General features: G+C 49.4%; 1 protein-coding gene across 1 annotated transcript in view; it reads right to left on the bottom strand.

The window, feature by feature from the left end:
• MECOM (MDS1 and EVI1 complex locus) overlaps window positions 1-8,195 on the bottom strand; it is a 617,334-nt gene extending 609,139 nt beyond the window's left edge. The window contains exon 1 of the mRNA XM_012557583.1: window positions 8,119-8,195. Coding sequence (XP_012413037.1) covers window positions 8,119-8,155 — 37 coding nt within the window. The 5' untranslated portion in view covers window positions 8,156-8,195. The remainder of the gene's footprint in view (window positions 1-8,118) is intronic.
• Between the last annotated feature and the right edge of the window lie 7,210 nt (window positions 8,196-15,405).

Here is a 15,405-nt window from a genome sequence, read left to right on the forward strand (position 1 = left end):
AAAACCCAAACCAAACCCATTGCCATCGAGTCAATTCCGACTCATAGTGACCCTATAGGACAGAGTAGAACTGTCCCATAGGGTCTCCAAGGAGTGGCTAGTGGATTCGAACTGCCGACCTTTTAGTTAGCAGCAGAGCTCTTAACCACTGTGCTACCAGGGCTCCTGCCAAAGGTTAGACAGGCCTATAAGACAAACAATAACACACGTGAGGAATGTGCTTCTTAGTTCAATCAAGTATATGAGTCCAAATTGGCAACACCTGCCCAAAAGCAAAGATGAGAAGGCAGGAAGGGACAGGAAGTCTGGACGAATGGACACAAGGAATCTGTGGTGTAAAGGGAAAGGGGGAGAATGCTGACACATTGGGGGGATCGCAACCAATGTCATAAAATAATTTGTGTATAAATTTTTTGAATGAGAAACTAATTTTTGCCGTAAACTTTCACCTAAAACACAATAAAATTTAAAAAAAGAAAAAGGAATCAAATGACATATTGCATTAGACAAATCTGCTGCAAAAGGCTCTTTAAAGTGTTAAAAAGCAAAGATGTCACTTTAAGGACTAAGGTGTGCCTGACCTAAGTCATGGTGTTTTCAACCTCCTCATAATGTGTGAGAAAGCTGGACAATGAATAAGGAATACCAGAGAAGAACTGATGCCTTTGAATTATGGTGTTGGCGAAGAATATTGAATATACCATGGACTGCCAGAAGACCAAACAAATCTGTCTTGGAAAAAGTACAGCCAGAATGCTCCTTAGAAGCAAGGATGGTGAGACTTCGTCTTACATACTTTGGACATATTATCAGGAGGGACCAGTCCCTGAAGAAGGTAAAGTAGAGGATCAGTGAAAAAGAAGAAGACCCTCAACAAGATTAACACAGTAGCTGCAACAATGGGCTCAAACATAGCAACGATTGTGAGGATGGCACAGGACCAGTCAGTGTTCCATTCTGTTATACATAGGGTCACTATGAGCCAGAGCCAAGCTAACAGCACCTAACAACAAACATACAAAACTAATTCCTTTAGCAGGTTCTTGAATAATGTTAAAAGGAAGCTTTGGTTCTTCCTGTTATGTAGTTAGTGACACCTAGCCTGGTGCTTACTAAGAGAATTAATAAAATCCCTTTTCCAAATAAAATTTCTCCTCTAGCATCATTATAAAAGTTAGTAGCCAAGGATTTGGCTGAATATACAAACCAAAAGCATGTTTGCTAATGAATAAAAATAATAACTAAAATCAAACTAAGATGTAATTCCAGAAAAGGAGCTTTTGAAGAGTTAGGAATTTGATTAAAAATTCACTTGTTTCTTTTTTTTCCTCCATAATGAAAGTTCTTTAACCACAGAAGAGCTTTTATAATAATGCAAAAGAGTATGGTTCCAAGTAAAACACTCCCCCAATTTTAATCATGGCTATTATTTTTGAAAATCAAAATGGCTGAGGTCATTGTAATCTATTTTAGGGTTTTCATGAGTTGATGGCATTTTTTTTTCCCCTTGGCTTTGAGCTCTCCACATTACCAGCTAAACATTATGGGTTTTGCTATGTGCCCTTTCGAATCCCATTCTTTTTAATAACATTGTATTTTATACATATAAATTTAAGTTCCACTTTCCTAAAAACTCCAGATGGGGGCCCACACTTTCAAGAGGGCTAGAACATGCCTTTTATTTTTTTAATTGTATACTTCTGAGAGCAAGAATGCTCCTATCTGCATAAAAATGCAGGATGTTCATCAAGGTACTGAGAAATTGGTAAAAATGTAGGATTCTTGTGGTCCTTTTCACCAAACTGAAGTATGAGGATAACATTTATGTGTCTACCCCTTCCAGGCTATGAAGACAGACATACATACAGGAAAAATTCCCAGGAAAAAACTCTGTCTGGGCAGAGTTCTATACCTACCAATACCTACAGAAATGGGTCTGTATACAGATAGTCATTTAGGATACATCAGTGAAGCTCTCTGTCCCCTGTAGGACTCAGTAGGCAAAATTATCAAATACCTAAAAGCACTCTAGTTAGACAGTCAGGCCTCCCTTTAGACATGACTAATATTTCACTGACTTTCTGAATTTAGCCTGTTTTTTTATTATAATTCACTATCACATCATACAGAACAACCCAAGATTGCTCTAAATATCTCCTACCCAGCCACACATGAGACAATGTCTTTTGCAATACATATATACATATTGTGGAGGTCTCGCTATTAAAGTGCCTTAATCTCTGTTTGTTTGATTTCTTTTTTTTTTTTTTTTGAAAAGTCAACTTGCAAGGCCCATGTAATAAGATGCTGTAGCTTTTATGAAAGAGGTGAAATAATTTTAAACACAGACACACAATGAGTTTATTTATTTAGAAACTTGTTAAATAGAGTCTGGGAATTCAAATATTCAATGTTGACATTGTACAGAACTGGCCGTGAGCCAGGACCCCAGTCTCCAGAGGGACCCATTGGACAAGGAATTCGGGCCTTTTTCTCCTCCCACTTGAGCTAAATAGGTAGAAGCCGTTAGTTATACCCACAGCAATATGTGAACCGCACTCAAATAAGCTGCCCCAGCCAGGGCACTTCAAAGGAGGGTAAGTGTGTTTAGCTTTTCAGTGCTGAACTAGAGCAATATGTCACACTTTTGAAAGACTTCTGTAAACAGTTTCTTCCCTATGCAGAAGCATCTCTAAAGTTTCTTGTATGGCATGTAAGCAGTGGTAATTAACAATGATTACATTTTTTCATTTACTGGGGGGAAGAAATAATAATACCAATCTGTGTGCAAACTACACGGCTTCTCTCTTCCTTTCTCCCTGTCTTGTTTTCTGCTCAATTTGTCTCTTTATATCCTCTTCCTCACACTTGTTCTCACTACACAAGCCAATTTCCTTGAGAATTCCCTGGTAAATTCGGAAGGCCAGAAGAGTGGGAAGAGGAAATCTAATTTTAGATTTAGAATGGGGAAGTAGGGAAGGCACGAATGATTCATACTGGTCGTACCAGTAGAAAAGAAAAGCAGACCCTACAGACATTTTAGAAAGTGTCTAAAACCTCGGCTTCCAGCCAAGGAAGGGTTAACTCACCACTCTAGAAAAATGTTCCTGGCATCATTATAATGTGTCAGTCTCCTCCAGCCCAATCTCCCCCCAGCCCCTTTCTCCCGGTCGTACAAGGCCAGGAAGGGGCCTGGCCTGCCCGAGAGAGTGCGCGAGTGAAACTGTACCTGCCAACCGCACATGAGTGTTCCCGGACCCGGGACGTGTGCGCGCGTGTGTGTGAGAGAGAGAGAGAGCACGGGCAATGCAAACCCGCCTCCGAAGGAAGCAGTGCGCTGGGCACACAGCAGCTGAGTTTGGAAAGACAAGAGTTCTGGCCAAAACTTCGGAGTCACGAGCAGAGCAGCTGGGGGGAGAGGGGGAGTAAGGCCTTGGGTGCGCACCTCCTCGCTGGGGTCTCCCCAGCCCCAACCCCTCCCACACCAGGGCCCACTGTCTTCGCACTAGGCTGTTTTGAGATGAGGGGTAGGAAGGTGCACCCAGCTCTTGGGAATAGGGCTCTGTCAGGCGCTGGGTACCTTAGGAACAAGGTAAGAGCCGGGGCCAGAAGAAGACAAGTTAAGTTTCCCCACCCCACGCCCCGCTTCCTGCGGAGGCAGAGTCGAGGGAGGTGGGGGGAGAGAGGAGGCTGAGCCTGGCGTGCCGGGGGCAACAAGTTGGAGCACTCTGGCCCTGCTTTGGCCTTCTTGCCCAGGGAGGACGGAGCCAAGCGTCCCCAGCTGTGGCCTTTCTGCCCCAGGCCATGTCTGCGACCTCGGATAACCTGGCCCTAACTTCCAAAAAAAATAATAATAAACTCCCAAATGGCACGATGTTTAAGAGAAACTGCTTACAGATTTATTACCCTCGAATTAAAAAAAAAGAAGAAGAAACCAACTATTTTGTGGAATGACGTGTTAATTTCTATTCGATAAGCGTCTCACACGTTGAATGTCTGTCTGCGGAGGAGGCCCGGCCCGGGGGCGTAGGGAGAGGCCTCGGCTCAGAAGGCCCGTGAGCGGGGCTACCCGGCCAAGGACACATTTGCTCACACTTACACACTCACGCACACGCACCCTGTCGCCAAGAACTGCGACTTCTTGGTCCCTACAAATGAAAACCTGAAAAAGAAGCCTTGCTTTCCAGCCTTTCTGCCTCTGCAGCTAATGAAGGGTCCCCTTCCCCAGTGTTGAGGATTGGGGGGAGGTGGGGATAAAAAGTTATTAACCTTCCCCTAAACACAGATTTTTGTTTTTTTTTTTTTTTTTTTTTGGCCAGACACCTCGAAATGCTGCAGGAAGACTGCGCTCCAAGTGCCAAATGCAATAACGAAGTCCTAAGCAGGGGTAATGGTCAAGTAATGGCAAATAAACCACCTTCCTAGAAGGGGCCTCAGCCTCCGTTGGCCGAGCCTTTTTTCTCCCTCAAAAGCAGTCTAAAATAAACAAACAAACGTATTAAAGAAAAAACAGCAACAAAGTTGTGTTTCAATCTGGGTTTTTGTAAGGACGAGGGAACACCCAAGTAGGTGGGCGTACAGGCAGTGCATGCTGGAACCTGGGCGTGCGTTCCCTTTATTTTCTTAGGCTTTGAGCTGCTAAGGTGAGGAGTTTAAGGACAGGAGAGAGGGTCGGCATCTACCTTTCTTACTTCGGAGTCTGTTTTTAAACAGAGATCAAGTGTAGAAGTAACAAAGTGCCCCCCTCGCCGCGGTCTTGCTAATCGCATCGCCTTCTGGGTCTTTACGAGACTTCTGGGGGACCGGTAGCTAACGGGGTTACTCGGTGCAAGTCATTCACTGCTGTGATTGAAATCCTGCCGGGTGTCATTTGGGAAAGCGGGGTAGGAGGTTCCTTTGACGTTTGAGGCTCTAGACATGCTGGGCAGACCCAACCTTGCTTCCTTCTCATCCATCAGGAGAATAACAATTGCAACTGGCATTTCTGGCGCGGCCCAGGTGCTATCCTAGCCGCCCAGGAAAACTGCTGGGAAGCCTCCAGCGTTGCCAGAGTCTGCTTGTCTTTTAGTTTTCTTTGCATACAGATGAGAACAAAATCCAAGTGCTTTAGACAGTACTGATGTCAATCTTCTTGCTTTTCCCTTCTTTATTTTCTAATTAAGTTTTAAAATCCTCCCAAACGATTTGCAACGAATTTATCAATTTCAACTACTGTATAAAAAGCAAGCTCCACAAGTAGGAGACTGGGTTGTGCATTCATTCTGGGTGTAACTTCGATGGGTACTTTTAGGGTCTGTGGTGCTTCGTCTAAGTCTATGGGCTCCAGTACTGTAGGCAAGACCCGAGTCAGTACTTACTGGCTACCGAAGAATTTACAAATGACAAAAAAAGAAAAACAGGCAATCGAGAAGACTGTTTCTACGTGATATGTTTCCATTGTAATGTTTACACTTGCAACGGAAAAGGTAAGGTTTGTTTTTTAAAGGATGCTGATCACACTGCCTCTTCACAACCCAGCAAAAGAAAGAAACCAGTGTGCACAGAGCGACGAAGTTTTCGCTGGACGAGTGCACCGCAGGGGTCACGGACCATCTCTGCCACGCGTTAGGCAACTCCCGCGCTACTCGGGGAAAGGAAATAGAGCTTTAAAATACAAAATTCTCTTGTTTAAATATGATTTCCTTTATTACCTAAATTGCAACCGAAGAATTGTATAAAGCAGCGCTTCTGTCTGAGAAAGGCAGCTGAGCTGCGGTGGCAACAGCTGGCGCAGCGCGAGCGGGAACCTGAAGCTAAGTAAGAAAAGTTTCTTAGTGTTTAGGTCTAGTTATCAAGAAAGTGGCAGCGGTACTCCTACCAGATCAATGACAAGTATCATCAGATCAGAAGGGATGCTAGAGACACTGATTTAAGCTGGATGTTGAGTGGGCTGTACATATGGGAAAATTTAATACATCTTGGCGAATTAAAACAGCTGAAAACGTTGCTCAAGAAAATTTGGAGGGGTTGGTGTTCTGCTTTCACTTCGGCGGATACCTGGCAAAGAGGCGCGCGAAGTCTTCGGCTTTCATTTCACACAATTTAAACAGGGTTGAAACAGACTCTCCTTATCCCGCCCCACGACCACACACACACACACACACACACACACACACACTCCCTAGCCTTTAGTCAGAACTGAAGCCCCCAGGCCTCCAAGCATGTGTACATTATTTTTCTCAGATGAAAATAAAGACAGCGACCTCATTTAAAAGCAAACAGGAAAAACAAGAGTTCCACTGGCGCGATTTGACATTGTCACAGAGAAGTGAAATGAACAATAACGAACAGAAACAGATGGCCTGATAACCCAGAGAGCCCTATATTTAGGTTGATCCCTGAGACCCTGGAGAAAGAAACATATTGTGGAGTGAGGAAGTGCTTGGTGAGGACTGGACGCAGCACTGGAAAGGCGCCTACGATGACAGTGTGTCGCTAGGCTAGAGCGCAGACTTCCACCGCCAGCGAAACCGAGCCCGCCGAGGCGCCGCTACCTTCCGCGCGGGAACGCCAGAGGGTAGATGGCGTGGGGGCACTGTACTCAGTTCCAACGTGTAAGGGAGAAGGAAACTGGGGATATCACAGAGGAGAGCATCCCACCCACATCCCTCTTTTCTCTGGTCCACAAACAAAACAAAGAGCTTTGTTTCCAGGGAGTTCAAGTGTGGGAGAGCGAATAGCGGCCTGTCCCCTCCCCGGGTAGCTCCAGCTCCGCATGCTGGCACCTCTCGGAACGGCGCTCCGGGCAGCTCCGGGTCTCGGCGCCGAAAGTTTCCTTACACTACTAGTCGAAGCATTTAGACAAACCCAGTCCCGTCGCCTACAGTCCCAGCTGAAGTTCCTGCCGTCTCGGACAGTGTCGGCTCGGTGGCCAATCTCAGACGACTCCCCCAACACTTTTGCGGAAAGAATGGTAATAGGGGTCCCGCCGCCCCCGCCCAGTACCCAATCGCTCTCGTCCCGCGCGACCGAGGCCTCCTTGCGCTCCTCCGCGCCGCTCCGCTCCGGACAGGCAGGGGGCGCCGGGGAGGGTGAGGGACCCGGGTCCAGGGCAGCGGCCAGAGGGAGAGCTGGAGGCTCCGCTGCGCCCTCCGTGGGGCCCAACGTTCCCGCAGCCCGCCCGCTGCGGGGTAGCTCGGAGTCCCGCCAACCCAGGGCTCGCGCCCTCTCGGCTCCCTTCTCGGCGGTTGTCGCCGCTGGCTACGCGCCCTCCACTCCCCGCTCTCCACGCTCTCGCAGGCCCTCCACGCTCCCCACCTGCCCGCGGCTTCGGAGAGCGGTAGCTCTGCTCTGCCCGTGACCCCCACCCCCACTACGGCTCCCTCCCTTGCCTCCCCCCACCCCGCCAGGGTCCTCCCGCCGCGCCGCGCTGCACGCCGGAGAGCACCGCCGAGCGCACAGCGCCCACTACCGCAGCCGCCGCTCGGCGCAGCCCGCCCGCCCGCGCAACTTCCAGCGGCCGTCTCGCAACTTTTCCCAACTCCGCCAAGGCCGCCCGCCGCAGCCGCCGCCACCGCCGCCGCCGCCACTGTGGCTCCCTCGGAGCCTGCCAACCACCCCAAACCCCAGAAACAAACCGAGGCTCGAAAATGCTACCTTCCCTTGTCCGCCCCCCCCATCCCCCGCTCACCCCTCCTCCCACACCCGGGACTAGCTGGTTGGCCAGAGGCGACTCTCCCCCGCCTGGGAGGGAAGGGGAGGGGAGGGGGAGACTCTCTAGGTTCTACTCTCCCCCCACCCCTTCCCGCTCTCTCGCGCGCGCTCTCCTCCCTCCCACCCGCTTCTTTGCTACCCCTATCCCACCCCCACCCCCACCCCCACCCCGGGGCTGCGAAAGCTGGTCCTTGCACGCGGCTAAGGGCTGCCCCGGCTCCGCCGGCGCCCAAACCAGGAGCGAAAGCGCGGGCGACCGGGCGCGGAGGCTGGGACCGGCAGGTTGCTGGGGCTGCGCTGCGCCTGCCCTCCACCTGGGCCCCGGGGCGAGAGGCAGTCCCGCGCTCCCTCCCGGAGCGGAGGAGACAGATATGCAAGATGGCAGAGGAGGGGGGAAAGCCAATAGAAAAGGGATATTGCACCTACTTGTGGCCAGTTTCCTTGCCCTGCCTTTGGATCTCATGCTGTGCCCAGTTCTGCAGCCGCTGGTGTGTGGTTGGGTTTTTTTTTTCTTGGATCTTTTCCTTCTTTTCCTCTCCCTCTCTCTCTCTCCCTCTCTCCTCTCTCTCTCTTTCTCTCCCCCCCCCACACACACACTTCCACACACTCACTCTGTTTTTCCCTCTTTCACTCTCTCTCCCTCCCTCTCTCCCTTTCTCTCAATCCACGCTCGCTATCTTTCCAGCATTGTCAGTTTAGACACCTTCGCACATGCGCGCTAGACGCCCCTCCAACATCTCAGCGCCGCCAAAAAAAGTTTGGAGCGATTTATCACTTTGATTTGGAGATCTTGTCAGATGGCAATCGCCGAGGAGGCGGAGAAAGGGAGCCGCGGGGAGGGCGGCGGGGGGCGGGGAGCAAGCGGGGGGAGTCGGAGAGGAACAGACATCTCTTCCCCCCCACCCCAAAGAAAAAGAATGAAAAGGCTTTGGTAGAGAGAGGATTCCGTGTTGGAATAACCAATAAGCCTGTGTCATTGCTACCATTGTTTTTTCCCATCATAAACTGCAGAAAATTATCATCCATGGGGGAAAGCAAGAAGTGAGGGGAGGGGGAAAACTTTTAAAATCTTTCCCATACTGAAAAACTAGCAAAAGGGCTGGACCCTCGGCGAATGACCCAGGAGAAAGTAAGAATCATCCTGAACTCCGGAAAATCTGCTGCTGCTACTGAAGCTATTGCGGCTTCCGCTTTCAGAGTTGGAGCAGAATAAATGTTTCTTTCTCGATTTTAGGTGTAGTACCAGTACTTGCTGTCATCCTTGGAACATTTCAGTGGTCTGTTCCCACCAAGTAGTAGCGATCACCCTTGTTCCTCAGGTTGAGTAGACTCGGGTATTTGACATCCAAGACCTCATGTATTCCCTGAGGTCCCGTGTCACCTTCCGGCCTTCCCCACCGCTTCCCACCCCCACCCCCCACCACGTCGCCTCCCGCTGCAGCTCAGCCTGCCTGCCTGTTTCACTAACTCGCTTATACCCACAACCTCAGGGGTCACAAGAAGAAGAGGGGAAAAAAAATCCTTCTCCAACCTTAGAAAATATTGTTGAAGGTTGCTTTAATTACAGGATTTTTTAAAATAGAATTTATCAGTTGAGATGGGCACGCAGAAATAGGCAACTCCTAAAGGGTCTAGCTGTGTTCAAGGTATGAATCAATCCCACCTACGTATAGATTTTTTCCTGGTACAACCTCCTTGCATTAAACAGTGTTGTTCAATACCTTCCATGTGCTATTTATGTCCCTATTAATATCTGTTGCAAATCCTGCCAGACACCATAAAAGAAAATTACAATCTTTTCAGTCTCTGTGCTGCAACAATACATCCTTGATGTTCAAAAAAAGGAAAAGAAAAACAGGTCCTAGGCATGAGTTTTGGCAAAGTCAAGGGAAGGAAAGTGGGATCATTGACAATATCCAGTTGTACCTGCTGGCAATTATTGTCAAACTAGGTCTAGGGGTGTGTGAAAGCAGGTAGAAAGGTTCAATCGCAAAGGGAATCAATGGCTGCCAAATATCCTTTTTGAGGAAACTGATGTTCAAAAGATTTGCCTGGATAGCTGGTCTGGTTAAGGATGTCCACCATTTGTCTTTCTCTAGAGCTGCGTGATTTCGGATTCATTTAGCTATAAGATACAGGTCCGTGGAGCATCAAGCTACAGGTCCCAAGGGAGACAGACTTGCAATGTTGAAATGTAAGGAAGGGAAAGGGTAGCCAGGAAGGGGAATTACACAGCAGGAGGTAAATAACTTCCCAAAGAGAAGGTTCTGGTGCCCATGCAAATGGAAGCGAGAGAACTCCATCATCCACTCTGCAGGCATGTAGGGTTTTCCAGTTCTACAATTCCTGTTGCCAAGTGCGTCCAGCTGGGTGTGCTTACACATTCGGTGTATGCTAAAGCACAGTCACTCCAACATTCTAGCTGTGGGTCCCCATGTGTCTGTGACGCTAAAAATTCTCAAAAAATGTAAGTGGACTCTCCGCTCAGGTTGGAAGAAGGAGTATCTTCCATTTGGCCAGTAAATGTCCTCAGAGGAAAAGGGGAAATGGGGTTGATAGCCTTCCAAAACGGGGCAAAATCTCCGGGGAGAGAAACACACTAGGCTGCCCCGCAAGAAGTTCGGAGGAGATACTTCTGAACAGTGTAAGGGGTTCTCTGGGGACGGTCGCCTAGGCCAGAGGGTCCGCAGGCAGCGCCTGGGGACTGGCCCTTCCCAGCTGTCGGAACCGAGAGGGCTTCTAGAAATTACAGCCTTAGCCCCTGAGGAGGAGAGCTAGAGTCCTTTGGGAGGGCCCGCGGAGCGCCCTGGATAGGACGAGTCTCTGCACCCCAACCTGAGACATTTCATTTCACCTTCTGACCCCGAAATTTAAAAAAAAAAAAAAGCGTGTGGGTGGGGGGTGGTAATTGCGGTACTCTGCTCAGCATCTCTCCTGAATTTCTTTCATCTCATCCCCCCCCCGGGGGGGGGCTTCTACATCCGCGTTTCCTTGGCGAGGGAAGGTTTAGAAGAGTGCCTGGGAATCTTCTGGGAAACGAAGGGACCGTGGAGCCAAACCCCGAGATTAAATACAAGACCCACATGAGAAGCTGGGATTGTTGTTTCTGCTGAGAAATTATCAACCACGTGGCGGGTTAGGGGCTGTGAAGGGAAGCGGGTGGGAGATGGACGACTGAAGAAAATCAAATCAGTCTCCGAGCCCCCAAATTTAAAAGCCCCTGTCGTTTAAACTTTTCTAGAAGGCTTGGAGGTGGTGAGGCGCGGCTGGACCACCCTTCCCTCCAAGTGTAAAGTCCCTAGGGTCGCCGTAGCATCGGCGCACGGGTCTTCCCACCCGGTCTTTCCAAGAGTTTCCGGACACGATTAATCGCAGCCCAGCTCTTACCGGTACCAAGGGGAGAGCAGCAAAGCGAATCCAACCTCTTCTAACTGAAATATTAAACACAAACTCTTTTGTGCCCCCGGGCCAAGGCATTGTGAAAAGTCAAGACATTGTTAATGTTTTTAATAAAGGTATTGACGATAGCATCACTTTTTTTTTCCAAACCTGAAAGCTGGTTTTCTTTTTTTTTTTTTTTCCTCTCTCTCTCATTTTTTTTTCTTTATCATTTGATGGCCGCCCTGAGTGTGTTAATAAAAGAGCCAAGTTGCTAGTTCAAGGGTGTTTAACCTGATGGAGCAAACGCCCAGTGGCAGCTAACCGCACTCCCCGCCCGCAGCGCAGAGGCCCCTGCACGCCAGTCCGGGCCGGTTCCCACTCCCAAGTGTCTGGACCCCGTCAGTTCCACCTGTCCCAACTCCCAGCCATGGGACTGGAGCAGGTGACTTTGTGTTCAGCGGCCCCTGGAATTTCCGACACCCTCTAAGCTGTCGCTGGCCCAAGAGAAAAGAGGCATCCAACAAGTTGGCGGAGCTGCCCGCGCTCCCTGCCCCCTCCCCCGCCCACCTTTCACTCTCCTGAAATTCGTTTCCTTGGAGCCAGTAATATGGGTTCCAACGTTTTCCTGAGCTTCCTCCCAAGGAAGCGAGCATCCTGGAAGCAGTGGATCGTTGGAAAGTCGATGAGCGTATAGACTGTGTCGGTTTGCTTATTTTATTATTGTCATTTTTTGTTTCGGGGTTTTTGTTTTTATTTTGTTGTTGTTTGTTTTAGCAGAACCTGGGAGATCGAGATGGGAGTTGGGAGAAAGTTGGGTCATTTAAGAGGCTCGACACAGACCAGTACACTCTTCTCCAGCTACGTTTCTTTAATTAACGCTAAAAGCGGCAAAGAACCAAAATTTCCATACATCCCATGCAACAGGAAATTTTCCTTTCCTTGCATTATAATTGAACCTGTCTTTTGGTTCTCATTATAATTTAACAGTATCTTTGGAAGAAAGTTTGAATTCTTTATGGAGGTATTTCTTGGCCTATTGTCTTTGTGCAGCGAACTTAACATCGTGCTATTCAATCGCAGCCTATATTCTCCTGGCTACCAGCAAGATTAATTTAATCATTGTAATGCAATTATTAATACTGTTTACCCAACGCTGGGTTTCAGGTTGGCTGTTAAGAAATTAAACTCTCGCTGGGTGACCAGAGCTAGGCAGGGGTTTCTTCATGTTGAGATGAAACAGTCCTCTTTATTTAGTCTCAGAGCTCCAGCTTTCGGCCACGGGCTCAATTAGCCAAAATGGAAACAATTTTCATTCATTGCAATAACTCACTGTGCTGGAGATCGCTTTCAAAATATACACTTTATTATTATACGCTGACCTCGGTGGCGTGGAGTGGCAATAAAAGAAAGAGGCAGGGAGATCTATCTAGCCCCATTGGGCTATAATTATTAGAAATTAATTGGGTTCAGGACCCTGGGTAGCCTAGCTAAATTAATAGCTTGTCTAGTGGTTTAAATCCGAACTTTCAGTCCACAGGAGAGAAAGGGAGAGAGTCACAGACATGAAATGCAGACCCGAGGGACCCTGAGTTTACTTGCAAGACACTCGTCTATTAAATAGTGTCTAGAATACATTTGAGTTGGAGAGAGCGAGTTGGAGAGAGCGGGCCAGAGAAGGAGGGGGCAGGGGCGAGAAGAAAGAAAGGAGCGAGATGAGGAGGGCGGCAGCGAGTGAGCGAAAAGGTCTCGAGTTGATTTTATTCGATTTTTCTTGTCTGCATTGTTTTCGGGAGGGGTTGCATTTAGGGGTTAAAATAAAAAATAAAGATCCCGTGTAGTCGGAGCTGTCGTGCCGGAGTAAAAGTGAAAAGGGAGCCTTAGGCAAAAGGAAATTACTGCGAGCCCGCGTGACCTTTCAGGGAGGTAATCAATCAAGTGATCAACAGGGATATTTATCATCGCTATATAGGACTACTTCGCCCTGCTCGGGCGGGATGGGGGTGGGGGGAGAGGGTGGAGGCACGCGCACACTCACTGGCACACACGCACTCACAAAAGTTTGGACAAACCCGGTAAGCCCCGAGACAAAACACGTAGGCTTGTAATAAATGTTAAGACTGCCCGTTTTGTCTGACATTCTCGGAGAAATACACACACCGGGAAATGCGCACATCCCCGCAGCAGCCGCGGCCGCCAAATTTCCCTGCAGAAACGCCTGCTGCGTTAAGGTGTTAACTTTAACTGCCCACGGCACTTGGCCTTGAAAGTAGGCTCACGGTGAAAAGGGAGCTTGGAAGGCCCGCTTGGCAGGAGCGCAGAGCTGCGCGGGGCTTCATAGGGCGGGCGAGGCGCCGGCCGCAGGGGTCCACGGTGGCGGGGTGGTACAGAGGCCGCCTCCTCTTCCTGCGAAATCCTTGCGCTGCCAGGCTGCGTGGCCCGGCCAGGCGCTCTTGAGGCCTGCCAGCTCCGGCGAGCACGCGCAGCAGGGGTTCGGCGGCCGCGCGTTTTCTGCGCAGTTTCCTTCTACCTTGTAAAACTTGCCGTTTTGTAAATTACGTTTTCTGCCCAGGCTTTCTTAGCGTGTCGTTAGGTCTTACAATCCTGCTCCCTCCCCCGAGTCCTTTAACACCCCCCTCCCAACTTCAGAAGGGCTGGGGACCCGGGGGACCAGGATGGTTGACTTTTAATAATAATGATGATAATATTAAATAGTGGACTTAAAATCTAGGCCCACTAGCCCAGCTCGGGGATTATAATCAGGAGTTCTTTTGAGAGAAGATCGGGCTGATTACTGGTCCATGAGGCTGGAGTACTATTTCCTGACGGGTTTATGAAAAGCAGGTTGGGGGCGGGGGGTGGATGCGCGCCCCCTCCCAGGTAGCGAGCCGCCGCTCCCGCGGTGTGGGAACGTGGGGCCGCGCCAGGGCTGCGCCGGTTGGCACCAGATGCGGAGCTAGCGCTCCCTCGCCCGCCACTCCCGCCGCCCTCTCCCGACTCGGCACGGCCTCTTCCCGCACAGCCTAGTCTGCGGCGCCCCCGCCTGGCTTCCCTAGCCGCTGCAGCTCCGGGTGCGCCCGCAGCGTTGGGCTCCAGCTGTGCACAGTAGCGGCCACAGCTTGGGGGGGGGGGGACAGCTGGAGAGCCCCCGGGAAGCGAGAGTTGGGGTGGAAAGGAACCCAGCAAGGAGGATTATGAGGCGAGCAATTCCCGGAGCTGCTACTGGTTTAGGATCAGGAGAAGTAGCAGGGGATGGGGGGTGGGGGTAGTGGATAACAAATCTCTGCCCTGTGGGAACTGGAGCTCCGGAGAGAAACCAAACTACTGGCGTGCGTTGCTAGTGGAAGTGTGGACGTTTTGGGGTCTCTTCTAACTGAAGAAAGAATTATCTAGAAAAGAGCTTCTCAGACTTTAATGTGCATGTGAATCACCTAGGGATCTCGTTAAAATTCAGACTCTGATTCATTAGGTCTGAGGTTAGGCCCAGGAGTCGGCATTTCTAACCCGTTTCCAGGTGAAATTATGTTGCTCAAAGTGTGGTCTGCTGACCAGCTGCATTAAGTATCTTCTGGACTCTCAGAAACGCAGAATCTCAGGCGCCAACCTATCAAATCAAAACTGGTATTTTGACTGACAGGTGAATCACTTGCTCGTTTAAGTTTGAGAAGCTGTCTAGAATGTGCGTGGCCAGGTTTCCTTAAAACGAGAATCCGGTAGGTTTCCTTCGCTCTGTCTTAAATCACGGCACCTCCACATTTCAAGTCTTGCTTTCTGCCTTGGTCATGGGAGAAGGTGGTGTCCACAAAACTATCCCTTTAAAAGCTACACATCCCCTGGTCCATTGCACAAACGCTTGTGCGCTTCAGCCACTGAAGACTGCCCTCAGAGGCTAAATGCCACTGGTGAGGCCTTCCTGGATCCTGGTCTGGTTGGCCCTCTCACCCCCATCCCCCACTATTTTGCTGCCAAGTCTGTGGCATTTATTTCTTCCTCCTTATGCTAGAGTTCTTTTGTTCACTCGTGTACACTCTCCCTCAGCTGTAGGCTTCCTGAAAGAGACCGTGGTCGTATAGTCTCCAGACTTTGTTTTCTTCTCTGCAGCATGGAAATAATTCCTTCCAAAATAACGGTTAATATATACAAATGCTTTGTAAACTGTAAAGCTATGTTAACTATGATCTCTTTTTTCTCATCTCTCAGCCCCTCTCTCAGGCTAGCACAATGTTTTTTATCACTGGCACTTTGTGTATTGTCTTTCTCTGGAAGGTTCTTGAACTCATTACACATCTGAAATCCTGAATCCAGTAGTTGTTGTGTGTCCTCAAGTCAATTCCT

The sequence above is a fragment of the Trichechus manatus genome, unplaced genomic scaffold (genome assembly GCF_000243295.1).
Source record: "Trichechus manatus latirostris isolate Lorelei unplaced genomic scaffold, TriManLat1.0 scaffold00110, whole genome shotgun sequence".
NCBI lineage: Eukaryota > Metazoa > Chordata > Mammalia > Sirenia > Trichechidae > Trichechus > Trichechus manatus.